The sequence below is a fragment of the Oncorhynchus gorbuscha genome, linkage group LG12 (assembly GCF_021184085.1).
Source record: "Oncorhynchus gorbuscha isolate QuinsamMale2020 ecotype Even-year linkage group LG12, OgorEven_v1.0, whole genome shotgun sequence".
NCBI classification, from domain to species: Eukaryota; Metazoa; Chordata; class Actinopteri; order Salmoniformes; family Salmonidae; genus Oncorhynchus; species Oncorhynchus gorbuscha.
Genome location: NC_060184.1, coordinates 59,217,948 through 59,231,937, shown reverse-complemented (window position 1 = coordinate 59,231,937; position 13,990 = coordinate 59,217,948). Strand labels below are relative to the sequence as shown.

Genomic DNA, 13,990 nt, shown 5'->3' with positions numbered 1-13,990 from the left:
AATATCCGGAACCTTTCTTTTAGTACTCTACTCTAATCGGAAACGCACCAGTAATGCTTGTTTACAATGTGTATGCTGTTAAACCTAGATAGCTCAACTAGGGACCAAACATGGAAAACCTCAGAGTACTAGAATTGTACAGCGGGATCGGAGGAATGCATTATGCTTTAACAGGTAACGTTATGTGAAATATGTAACTGTTCGCTAGTCACTTGTGAGTCTGACTTTCTTTTTGTGTCCAAGCATGCTATAAAATGGCTAGCCGTGTCCGCTAACGATAGCAAGTAAATGGTTTTCTTACTGTTGATAGCTAGCTAGCGTTATCTTGTTCTTAATTGGAGAGCAAATACTAAGTTATTGTTTGCAACGATGACTGGAAATTGATTTGTAGCTAGCTTCTTGCCTAGTAAATCTCGCTAATTTACCCCAACTTTCGCTCATGCTCAATTAACCAAGGTTAATAGCACCTGTCCAGCCAACTAACCCTTTTTAATTCCAATAAAGCACATTTTTCTTGAAGTGTTCACTACTCCCCACAAATCTTAAAGCATTGGATTGGTGGAGGCATAGGGGACTAAACTCCACTCCATGGTGAAAGAAGTTTCAACTGTGGAGTTTATTTCGTTAGTGGAAGCATGGCTAGCGGGAATGTCTACTATATTTCTTATACCAGTCATTTCCTTTCAATTTAGTGAAAGGAAGTGAACGAGTGTACACTTTGCTCAGGCAGTGACGTTCATTTGGAATCCGAAGGTTGACGCAGCCTGTCATGCTTTGACTTTCAACAGGTGTCACTGTCGGTATTCATAAAGTCTATGGGACAATACCTGTTGATCATTAGATTACCAGGCTCATCGGCAAGCCACTAGGCGTTAGTGCCTACTGTTGTAAATTAGCTGTCCATCTTTTTATTTTGTTATTTTTATTTAACCTTTATTTAACTAGACAAGTCAGTTTTTCATGTTGATTTACACTCCCGTTTCTTTCTCTGTGCAGAGAGTGGTGTGACAGCAAAGGTGGTAGCTGCAGTGGATGTGAACACCACAGCCAATGAGATCTACAAACACAACTTCCCCAACACTCCTTTACTTCCCAAGACCATAGAGGTGAGCACTCTTAGACCTGTCATTGAGATCCCGGGTTCACGAGAGTTGCCATACTGCATTCTTAACCAACAGGCTACACTTCTGGGGCACACTTTGCCAAAGTAAATGAACAATTGAACTGAAATTGTCAGCTCATGTTAAGTCACATACACCTGCACTTTGAGAGACATTCAAAGTGCCACGGTTAACATTAAAGGATATGAAAATTCTTACTAAAGTCTCTCAAACAAACAGTGATTTTAGGTTAAAGAGATTATCTGCTACATTTGTATACTTTTTAGCCAATAGATCTGAAAGTAGCCTCATGAGCCAAAAGTGGTCCCTGAATATTGTGTACTACTTCACATATGTGCACCACATCAATACACTCTCTCGCTCACTCTACTGTGTGCATCTTGCTAGCGGTCACTCAAATGGTGAGGGGCTGATGTTCGTTGGCTAGAATTTGAATTGCTAGGGGGCTGGCCCACATGGGGGAAATGTAGGGTTGTCTCGCTGTTACTATTCTTAGATGAGTTTAAGTGATCTTTGACCTGGATAATAGAAACCAACATGGAACTCTTGTCAATTAGTCTAGTCCTTATACAAGAGTAGCTGTTATTGACACAAGATTGTTAATTTGGATAAATAAATCAAATCAAATTTTATTTATATAGCCCTTCGTACATCAGCTGATATCTCAGTGTGTACAGAAACCCAGCCTAAAACCCCAAACAGCAAGCAATGCAGGTGTAGAAGCACGGTGGCTAGGAAAAACTCCCTAGAAAGGCCAAAACCTAGGAAGAAACCTAGAGAGGAACCAGGCTATGTGGGGTGGCCAGTCCTCTTCTGGCTGTGCCAGGTGGAGATTATAACAGAACATGGCCAAGATGTTCAAATGTTCATAAATGACCAGCATGGTCGAATAATAGTAAGGCAGAACAGTTGAAACTGGAGCAGCAGCACAGTCAGGTGGACTGGGGACAGCAAGGAGTCATCATGTCAGGTAGTCCTGGGGCACGGTCCTAGGGCTCAGGTCCTCCGAGAGAGAGAAAGAGAGAATTAGAGAGAGCATATGTGGGGTGGCCAGTCCTCTTCTGGCTGTGCCGGGTGGAGATTATAACAGAACATGGCCAAGATGTTCAAATGTTCATAAATGACCAGCATGGTCGAATAATAGTAAGGCAGAACAGTTGAAACTGGAGCAGCAGCATGGCCTGGTGGACTGGGGACAGCAAGGAGTCATCATGTCAGGTAGTCCTGGGGCATGGTCCTAGGGCTCAGGTCAGTTTGAAACTGGAGCAGCAGCATGGCCAGGTGGACTGGGGACAGCAAGGAGTCATCATGTCAGGTAGTCCTGGGGCATGGTCCTAGGGCTCAGGTCCTCCGAGAGAGAGAAAGAAAGAAGGAGAGAATTAGAGAACGCACGCTTAGATTCACACAGGACACCGAATTGGACAGGGGAAGTACTCCAGATATAGCAAACTGACCCTAGCCCCCCGACACAAACTACTGCAGCATAAATACTGGAGGCTGAGACAGGAGGGGTTAGGAGACACTGTGGCCCCATCCGAGGACACCCCCGGACAGGGCCAAACAGGAAGGATATAACCCCACCCACTTTGCCAAAGCACAGCCCCCACACCACTAGAGGGATATCTTCAACCACCAACTTACCATCCTGAGACAAGGCTGAGTATAGCCCACAAAGATCTCTGCCACGGCACAACCCAAGGCGGGGGGGCGCCAACCCAAACAGGATGACCACAACAGTGAATCAACCCACTCAGGTGACGCACCCCCTGCAGGGACGGCATGAGAGAGCCCCAGTAAGCCAGTGACTCAGCCCCTGTAATAGGGTTAGAGGCAGAGAATCCCAGTGGAAAGAGGGGAACCGGCCAGGCAGAGACAGCAAGGGCGGTTCGTTGCTCCAGAGCCTTTCCGTTCACCTTCCCACTCCTGGGCCAGACTACACTCAATCATATGACCCACTGAAGAGATGAGTCTTCAGTAAATACTTCAAGGTTGAGACCGAGTTTGCGTCTCTGACATGGGTAGGCAGACCGTTCCATAAAAATGGAGCTCTATAGGAGAAAGCCCTGCCTCCAGCTGTTTGAAATTCTAGGGACAATTAGGAGGCCTGCGTCTTGTGACTGTAGTGTAGGTATGTACGGCAGGACCAAATCAGAGAGATAGGTAGGAGCAAGCCCATGTAATGATTTGTAGGTTAGCAGTAAAACCTTGAAATCAGCCCTTGCTTTGACAGGAAGCCAGTGTAGAGAGGCTAGCACTGGAGTAATATGATCAATTGTTTTGGTTCTAGTCAGGATTCTAGCAGCCGTATTTAGCACTAACTGAAGTTTATTTAGTGCTTTATCCGGGTAGCCGGAAAGTAGAGCATTGCAGTAGTCTAACCTAGAAGTGACAAAAGCATGGATGAATTTTTCTGCATCATTTTTGGACACAAAGTTTCTGAAATATGCTTTATTAATAGTGGGGGCATACCACAAAATGAATGCCTTTCGTGTCCATTTTATATTTTAAGTAGAAATTGTGCACAAATATTGCATTTTAAAATCCTGTTATATTAAATGAAGTGCCCTTTTTAATATAGACCATATGGCTAATTCAATCAGATTGTTATTATAAATATAGACTTACTAAAGTGTCAAAATTCCGCATTTTGACATGTCCCTATCTGCACCCTCTGTTACTACTAGGAAGATTTGAACACACTTAACCCTAACATTTCTCCATGTGTTCAACATCATTGTAAAGCTGTGGTTATTTTGTTGTTTTGACAGTCATTTATGAATATTCTTATTTAGGCTATTTCATGTGATTAGCCTACTGATTCATTTACTTCTGTCCCTAGTTTTAAGGCAAACCCTGTGAACTGAACTCTCTTTTTAACATGGAAACTATTCCTTAAAAAATAAAATGATGAAGAAACATTGATCATCTAATACTCAAATCATAGTGTATAAGCTGGTGAGCTGGTTCTGTTCTTTTTGGCCATTTGCTGTTTTGTACTGGAAAACCCAGTGGATCGAGCAGAACACATCAACCATGTTGTGCATAGATACAAGCTAGAAATGTTTTAACAATTACATTTCTTTGTGAAGCTTGCATTCAATTGCCACTTCCTGACCCACCTTCCATTCCCCCTGTCACAAGGGGATTTATGGCTGATTTATGAGGATATCGTCAACCTTATTACTTTATTTGGCACTTACTATAGTCATTCTTTATTTAACCTCTTGAGATGGGAAAACATGTTTTTTTAAATTAAATTAAACATGCTCTTTATGACAGAATGTAAAAACTACGTGAAATCCAAAGTTTTTTCAAAATGTCTGAAAAGTCACTGACTTGGTGGAAGACTCATTGAGAGAGGGCCTACTCCTTTAGTGTTGCATAGTCTAGGATGTATTAGTTTGTTTATCTTTTCCCCACATAATCCCGTGACTTGTGTTTTAATAGGCTGTTTGAGGTAATTTAGTAACTGAGGAGCAGGTTAAGTGAGGGGTAAAGGTTGTGTGCTCTGTCAGCATCCAGTCAGACATGATGCACAACTTGCACTGTGTTCCTAACAGGATAGAATATTCATGCTGTTATAGGTCTATGTGTCACTCTTCAAACTAGCCCAGAGTTTCAGTGAAAGCCGAAGGGCAATTCCATGGTAACGGAATTATGCTGAGACTTTTTTTTTTTTACACTTTAAAATATATACCAAACAAAAAACATTGATTTTAAAGTTTAACACGCCATAGAACTCTATGCACAATGACTATTTAACACATTTTACCAAAACACATTTTAATGACATTTTTTATATATATATTTTTTATATACACTACCATTCAAAAGTTTAGGGTCACTTAGAAATGTCCTTGTTTTTGAAAGAAACTGTCTCTAACCAGAATAGAAAGAGGAGTGGAAGGCCCCTGTGCACAACTGAGTAAGAGGACAAGAACATTATAGTGTCTAGTTTGAGAAACAGACGCCTCACAAGTCCTCAACTGGCAGATTCATTAAATGCTACCCACAAAACACCAGTCTCAACGTCAACGGTGAACAGGCGACTCCGGGATGCTGGCCTTCTAGGCAGAGATTCTCTGTCCAGTGTCTGTGTTCTTTTGCCCATCTTAATCTTTTCTTTTTATTGGCCAGCCTGAGATATTACCTTTGTCTTTGCAACTCTGCCTAGAAGGCAAGCATCCTGGAGTCGCCTCTTCACTGTTGACGTTGAGACTGGTCTTTTGTGGGTACTCAACTGGTCTAAAGAAGGACTTTTTATTGCTTCTTTAATCAGACAACAGTTTTCAGCTGTGGTAACATAATTGCAAAAGGGTTTTTTAATGATCAATTAGCCTTTTAAAATGATGAACTTGGATTATCTAACACAACGTGCCATTGAAACACAAGGAGTGATGGTTGCTGATAATTGGCCTCTGTACGCCTATGTAGATATTCCATTAAAAACCAGCCGTTTCCAGCTACAATGTTAATGTTGTAAATGACCAATGTCTACACTTTATTTCTGATCAATTTGATGTTATTTTAATGGACAAAACAACTTTTTTTCTCTCCCAAAAACAAGGACATTTCTAAGTGACCCTGTGTGTGTGTGTGTGTGTGTGTGTGTGTGTGTGTGTGTGTGTGTGTGTGTGTGTGTGTGTGTGTGTGTGTGTGTGTGTGTGTGTGTGTGTGTGTGTGTGTGTGTGTGTGTGTGTGTGTGTGTGTGTGTGTGTGTGTGCATATACTATAGGACTCCCAATCACGGCCAGTTGTCATACAGCCTGGATTTACAGGAAGAAATGTGAAGATACAAAGTTTGGTAACAGAATAACATTTAAGGAGATTTTACCATAATTCTGTTACCAAACTTTGCATCTGCATTTACTGTGTACAGTTTCAAAGTAGGCCCAGTCATTTTGCATAGAGTTGTATGGTTTGTTAATCAATATTTTTTTGTTTGGCATGCATGCTTTTAAAGTGACTAGGCCTGCTTCCCTTTCCGTAGAATTGCCCAGAAGTAAATGGAAATGATGTTGTTGTAGTGTCTTAAATCCAGGGACATAACCTTACCTGAAGGCAATATAAAGGCTCATAAGCCTGAATGCTTATAACACATTACACAGCAGTATACCTGCAGGCTTTTAGTATGATGTTACCAAATATTTTATTGGTTGTAAAAATAGAGATTAATGTTATGTGCATACCACTGAGAGTTAATGGTTACACACACACTTCCACTGAGTAGGTTTCCATGACATAGACTGACCAGGTAAAAGCTATGATTCCTTAGTTTTGTCACTTCAATCAGTGTAGATTAAGGGGAGGAGAACGGTTAAATAAGGATTTTTTTTGTTGCCTTGAGACAATTGAGACATGGATTGTGTATGTGTCCTATGCAGATGGTGAATGGGCAAGACAAAGATTTAACATAAGTGCCTTTGAACGGCTTATGGTTGTAGGTGCCAGGCGCACCAGTTTGTGTCAAGAACTGCAAAGCTGCTGGGTTTTCCACGCTCAATATTTGTGTATCAAGAATGGTTCACCATCCAAAGGACATCCAGCCAACTTGGTACAACTGTGGGAAGCGTTGGAGTCAACATGGGCCGGCATCCCTGTGGAAAGCTTTCAACACCTTATAGAGTCCATGCCCTGATGAATTGAGGGTGTTATGAGGGCAAAAGGGGGGTGCAACTCAATATTAGGATGGTGTTCTTAATGTTTTATACATACATACATACATACATACATACATACATACATACATACATACATACATACATACATACATACATACATACATACATACATACATACATACATACATACATACATACATACATACATACATACATACATACATACATACAGTTGAAGTCGGAAGTTTACATACACTTAGGTTGGAGTCATTAAAACTCGTTTTTCAACCACTCCACAACTTCTTGTTAACAAACTATAGTTTGTTAGGACAAACTACAGTCGGTTAGGACATCTAGTTTGTGCATGACACAAGTAATTTTTCCAACAATTTTTTACAGACAGATTATTTCACTTATAATTCACTGTATCACAATTCCAGTGGGTCAGAAGTTTACATACACTAATTATACATACATACATACATACATACATACATACATACATACATACATACATACATACATACATACATACATACATACATACATACATACATACATACATACATACATACATACATACATACATACATACATACATACATACATACATACATACATACAGTGGAGAGAACAAGTATTTGATATACTTCAACTGTGAGAGACGGATTCTAAAACAAAAATCCAGAAAATCACATTGTATGATTTTGAAGTTATTCATTTGCATTTTATTGCATGACATAAGTATTTGATCACCAACCAACCAGTAAGAATTATAACTCTCACAGACCTGTTAGTTTTTCTTTAAGAAGTCCTCCTGTTCTCCACTCATTACCCGTATTAACTGTACCTGTTTGAACTCGTTACCTGTTTAAAAGACCTCCTCAATGGCCAAGACCAGAGAGCTGTGTAAGGACATAGACCTGCACAAGGCTGGGATGGGCTACAGGACAACAGGCAAGCTCCATGCAAGATCTCACCTCGTGGGGCATCAATGATCATAAGGAAGGTGAGGGATCAGCCCAGAACTACACGGCAGACCTGGTCAATGACCTGAAGAGAGCTGGGACCACATTCTCAAAGGAAACCATTAGTAACACACTACGCCGTCATTAATTAAAATCCTGCAGCACACGTAAGGTCCCCCTGCTCAATCCAGCACATGTCCAGCCCCGTCTGAAGTTTGCCAATGACCATCTGGATGATCCAGAGAAGGTCATGTGGTCTGATGAGACAAAGATAGAGCTTTTTGGTCTAAACTCCACTCGCCGTGTTTGGAGGAAGAAGGATGAGTACAACCCCAAGAACACCATCCCAACCGTGAAGCATAGAGGTGGAAACATCTTACATCCGTAAGAAGCATCTCAAGGTCCTGGAGTGGCCTAGCCAGTCTCCAGACCTGAACCCAATAGAAAATCTTTGGAGGGAGCTGAAAGTCCGTATTTCCCAGCGACAGCCCCAAAACCTGCAGGATCTGGAGAAGGTCTGTATGGAGGAGTGGGCAAAAACCCCTGCTACAGTGTGTGCAAACCTGGTCAAGAACTACAGGAAACTTATGATCTCTGTAATTGCAAACAAAAGTTTCTGTACCAAATATTAAGTTCTGCTTTTCTGATGTATCAAATACTTATGTCATGCAATAAAATGCAAATGAATTACTTAAAAATCATAATGTTCTGGATTTTTGTTTTAGATTCGGTCTCTCACAGTTGAAGTGTACCTATGATGAAAATTACAGACCTCTACATGTTTGTAAGTAGGAAATCCTGCAAAATCGACAGATTATCAAATACTTGTTCTCCCTACTGTATGTATGTGTGTGTGTGTATGTGTATATATATATATATAACACACGCACACAGTGGAGCAAAAAAAGTGTTTAGTCAGCCACCAATTGTGCAAGTTCTCCCACTTAAAAAGATGAGAGAGGCCTGTAATTTGCATCATAGGTACACTTCAACTATGACAGACAAAATGAGAAAAAAATCCAGAAAGTCACATTGTAGGATTTTTAATTAATTAATTTGCAAATTATGGTGGAAAATAAGTATTTGGTCACCTACAAACAAGCAAGATTTCTGGCTCTCACAGACCTGTAACTTCTTCATTTAAGAGGCTCCTCTGTCCTCCACTCGTTACCTGTATTAATGGCACATGTTTGAACTTGTTATCAGTATAAAAGACACCTGTCCACAACCTCAAACAGTCACACTCCAAACTCCACTATGGCCTAGACCAAAGAGCTGTCAAAGGACACCAGAAACAAAATTGTAGACCTGCACCAGGCTGGGAAGACTGAATCTGCAATAAGTAAGCAGCTTGGTTTGAAGAAATCAACTGTGGGAGCAATTATTAGGAAATGGAAGACATACAAGACCACTGATAATCTGCCTCGATCTGGGGCTCCACGCAAGATCTCACCCAGTGGGGTCAAAATGATCACAAGAACGGTGAGCAAAAATCCCAGAACCACACGGGGGGACCTAGTGAATGACCTGCAGAGATCTGGGACCAAAGTAACAAAGCCTACCATCAGTAACACACTATGCCGCCAGGGACTCAAATCCTGCAGTGCCAGACTTGTCCCCCTACTTAAGCCAGTACATGTCCAGGCCCGTCTGAAGTTTGGATGATCCAGAAGAAGATTGGGAGAATGTCAGATGAAACCAAAATATAACTTTTTGGTAAAAATTCAACTCGTTGTGTTTGGAGGACAAAGAATGCTGAGTTGCATCCAAAGAACACCATACCTACTGTGAAGCATGGGGGTGGAAACATCATGCTTTGGGGCTGTTTTTTTGCAAAGGGACCAGGACGACTGATCGGTGTAAAGGAAAGAATGAATGGGGCCATATATCATGAGATTTTGAGTGAAAATCTCCTTCCATCAGCAAGGGCATTGAAGATGAAATGTGGCTGGGTCTTTCAGCATGACAATGATCACAAACACACCACCCGGGCAACAAAGGAGTGGCTTCATAAGAAGCATTTCAAAGTCCTGGAGTGGCCTAGCCAGTCTCCAGATCTCAACCCCATAGAAAATCTTTGGAGGGTGTTGAATGTCCGTGTTGCCCAGCAACAGCCCCAAAACATCACTGCTCTAGAGGAGATCTGCATGGAGGAATGGGCCAAAATACCAGCAACAGTGTGAAAACCTTGTGAAGACTTACAGAAAACGTTTGACCTCTGTCATTGCCAACAAAGGGTATATAACAAAGTATTGAGACACTTTTGTTGTTGACCAAATACTTATTTTCCACCATAATTTGCAAATAAATTCATGAAAAATCCTACAATGTGATTTTCTGTTGAAGTGTACCTATGATGAAAATTACAGGCCTCTCTCATCTTTTTAAGTGGGAGAACTTGCACAATTGGTGGCTGACTAAATACTTTTATATGTATATATAGTTTCTTTCATAATCAGTCTTATATACAGTAGCAATGGCTTACATAGAAAGCTGTCAATCAGTCATAATTCCATAGCACAATCACAGCTTTGAGTAGAAGATGAAATGCTGTTTTTTTTAAATCAATTAAAACAAAAAATGTATCTGTCATTTTGTGTAGCTTCAAAGTATTTTTGCTTTGGTTTCAGGGAATGACATTGGATGATTTCAACAAACTGGCGTTTGATATGATCTTGATGAGCCCTCCATGCCAACCTTTCACTAGGTACGTGTCTGTGTCCCTAAGACCTGGTGTTAGCATTTACAGATAATCTCTGTTAGTTCATAGATGTGTTGATGAAGGGACACTGCAATCTTCTTCCTCTCTATAGGATTGGGTTACAAGGTGACATATCGGACCCCAGAACCAAGAGCTTTCTCTACATCCTCGACCTTCTACCAAGGTTAGACACAAACATTTACACTCCCTATTCATCTTTTCACTTGGTCACTCTTTCCAAGGCCTTGTTTGGTTTATAGGTAGCTAATAGGCCTACTCTGTTTTGTACTATTTCTAGCCATAGGATTGAAGTTCATTCATTCTTTTCCTTCCACTGTAGTTACTCAGTTTCCCCTCTTTGTTGCCTAGCTAGTAGCTATTTCTGGAGTCATTAATTCAGTTCCTGGCCTCTGAAACCATTGTTCGACACCATCGTGAACATGTCATTTTCTTACTCATTACATTCTGTTCATAGATATACTGATGTAATAATATCCTGTTGCATATTGCACATTCAGAGTGTAATAATATTAGCATCAATATGAATTCACCTCTCTGAATTATGTCTTTATTTTAATGAATAAATACATGCTGTGTGGTTTGACCCTCATCTTTCCCTGTAGGCTCATCAAGTTGCCACGCTTCATTCTGCTGGAGAACGTGAAAGGCTTTGAGATGTCCTCCGCCAGGTAACCATGGAGACGGGAGTCCCCTGCTCTGGAAGGTCACCATGGTTACCCTGTTGGTGGCCAATGGGGTCCCGGGACAGGCTGTGTGTTTAGCCTTTCTCTTTCGCTGTGGATCAGATCAGTGTACAAAACTTTCTCTGAGCACCAGAGAGCCCACTAGGCCTATAGTCCTGTAGGCCTATACATTTTTCAGCTAAATGCTATTTTTTTCGATTTTGGTTACCAGTGCATTTACTACAGTCTTGTAAAATAAATATATATATATATATATATATATATGATCTTACGTTGTCTGTGAGATGGCAGAAGGTATGCCAAGAGTGATGTCTGAATAGTTTTTTCTACTCTGCCTAGAGACTCTTTGGTGAAAACGCTAAAGGAATGTGGATACAACTATCAGGAGCTCATGGTTTCTCCTACATGTGTAAGACATCACCTTTCTTCACATTTGTTTGCATTGAAATGATGAGCAACATAGTGAGCTTACACATCTTCATTCTGTCTATCTCTGTTCACAGCTGGGGATGCCCAACTCCAGACTCCGGTATTTCATGATTGCCAAAGCACCACCAGGATCTTTCTCCTTCCACACCACTTCAGAGGTGGGGCTCGGGCACCTTAACATCAATCTGTATTGTGTTATGGATAGGATGTACCTAACTACATGTACTGATGTCTACTTCGCATTCCTGAAAGACAGTAGCTCCATACACTTTTTGGGCAACATTGTCTTCATATACATTTTGTAGACAACATCCTGGTTTGATGTCTTTGTCACCACCAAGTAAATAATGTGAGGTAAACTTATTTCCTCCCATGACCAGATCCAGGAAGGTTTCCCGCAACCCGCAGACAAGGTCTTATTAGAGCCCAGTTCTCCAATCTCACCTAGTCCTACTTCAACCGCCTACCAAGAGGAAGATCACAAGGAAGATGAAGGTGGTATCCTGTACAAGCTAGAGCGGGCTCAGGATGCTGAGAGGAAGAGCACTCAGAACAGAGACCAGTCTCTCAGACAGATCAGTGTCTACCTGGAGGACCAGGGAGAAGGGGAGATGGAGCAGTACCTCCTTCCCACGAAGACCTTGCTGCGCTACGCTCTGCTCATGGATATAGTCAGGCCCACCTGCAGGAGATCTGTCTGCTTCACCAAAGGGTATGGCATCAAGCTGCGCTGGAGCATAGACACAGTAGTTTTTTTTTTTCCTGGATCAAAAAGGGATTTAAGTGGTAAGCCCGTCGGTGCAGCTGAATTTCAGAGAACGTTTTAGAGGCCCCCATCTTGGCGGTGTAGTGGCTTATAGGAATTTTTAAGCTTAATTTCCTGCATTTCAAAACATTTCTCCATAGAGCAGAGAGAACATTTTTTGCAGCTTTTAAAGGAATTTCCTGCAATTCGACATAGTCTGCTATGGAGCTGAGAGAAAATGTTGCAGTTTTAATGGTAGACTTAGTGATATTATTTTCAATGACGGCCTAGGAACAGTGGATTAACTGCCTGTTCAGGGACAGAACGACAGATTTGTACCTTGTCAGCTCGGGGGTTTGAACTTGCAACCTTCTGGTTACTAGTCTAACGCTCTAACCACTAGGCTACCCTGCCGCCCCCCATATGACGTAGATGCAGAAAGTAAACAGCATAGTGGGTCAATTTCCGCAACAACAAAGAGCGTTGTGCGAGGCTCAACTCCGGTTTTGGTCTCGTGGCTCCCGCTCTGTAAGTGTGAAGCGAACCCGTACACATAAATCTCGCTCTACAGTGCTGCTTGAGGCAATGTTATTTCGCTGAGTCTACCACTAAAGCTAATGTCCTGCAGTTCTATGCATTTTGCCATAGCTAATGCTGTGTACATTTGCTCAAACATAACAAAATCTATACTGCTAAATTCTTTGTTCTGGGAAATTTCAATTCTCCCTGACTGTCTTGCTTTTATTTAGGTAATTGTTCATTTTCAAAGATTATATTATATAAAATATTCAGGTTCATTATCTTCTACATATTTCATATCTGGTTTTAGTCATTTTAAATTTACACTGAAAGCGTTTATCCATCCCCATTATTCTAATAACATTTAATAAAAAAATATATATATACAGTGCCTTCGGAAAGTATTCAGACCCTTTGCGTTTTTCCATATTTTGTTACGTTACAGCCTTATTGTAAAATGTATCAAATAAATACATGTCCTCAGCAATCTACACACAATAACACATAATGACAAAGCAAAAAAGTATTTTGTAAACCGATCAAACATCTCTGGAGAGACCTGAAAATAGCTGTGCAGCAACACTCCTCATCATACTGTACCTGACACAGCTTGAGAGGACCTACAGAGAGGAATGGGAGAAACTCCCCAAATACAGGTGTGCCAAACTTGTAGCGTCATAGACCAAGAAGACTCGAGGCTGTAATCACTGCCTACGGTGCATCAACTAAGTACTGAGTAAACGGTCTGAATACTTATGTAAATGTCATATTTCCGTTTTTTAATTTTGAATAAATTACAAATGTTTTTGCTTTTTTATGGGGTATTAACTTTAGAATAAGGCTGTAACCTAACAATGTGGAAAAAAGTCAAGGGGTCTGAATACTTTCCGAAGGCACTGAATATATTTATTTCACACTGCACTTTGTCGACCCGAAAAAACACTAGGCGGCCCGCCGAAGGATTTCAGTGGCAGAAAAACAGTGTAGAGTAGCACAGCTTTACATCATGCTCTCACTTAATCTAGCCTGGGATAACATGCATTTTACCCTACATGTTTTCCATGTGTTGGTATCGTTCTTGTGTAAACTTTAGTATTTGCTGATTTTGTGTCCCCTATTTTTCCACAGCTATGGACACTACGTGGAGGGAACAGGCTCTGTGCTTCAGTCCTGTATGGAAAC

The 13,990-nt window shown here is 41.1% G+C and overlaps 1 protein-coding gene across 1 annotated transcript in view; it reads left to right on the top strand.

The window, feature by feature from the left end:
- Positions 1-36: 36 nt before the first annotated feature.
- The window catches only part of trdmt1 (tRNA aspartic acid methyltransferase 1), a 20,662-nt gene continuing 6,708 nt past the window's right edge, over positions 37-13,990 (top strand). Inside the window, exons 1-9 of the mRNA XM_046292451.1 lie at positions 37-174; positions 997-1,106; positions 10,341-10,417; positions 10,524-10,595; positions 11,035-11,100; positions 11,455-11,524; positions 11,619-11,702; positions 11,925-12,256; positions 13,937-13,990. The exon at positions 13,937-13,990 is cut by the window's right edge and continues 4 nt beyond it. Of these exons, the coding sequence (XP_046148407.1) occupies positions 111-174; positions 997-1,106; positions 10,341-10,417; positions 10,524-10,595; positions 11,035-11,100; positions 11,455-11,524; positions 11,619-11,702; positions 11,925-12,256; positions 13,937-13,990 (929 nt within the window). The 5' untranslated portion in view covers positions 37-110. The remainder of the gene's footprint in view (positions 175-996; positions 1,107-10,340; positions 10,418-10,523; positions 10,596-11,034; positions 11,101-11,454; positions 11,525-11,618; positions 11,703-11,924; positions 12,257-13,936) is intronic.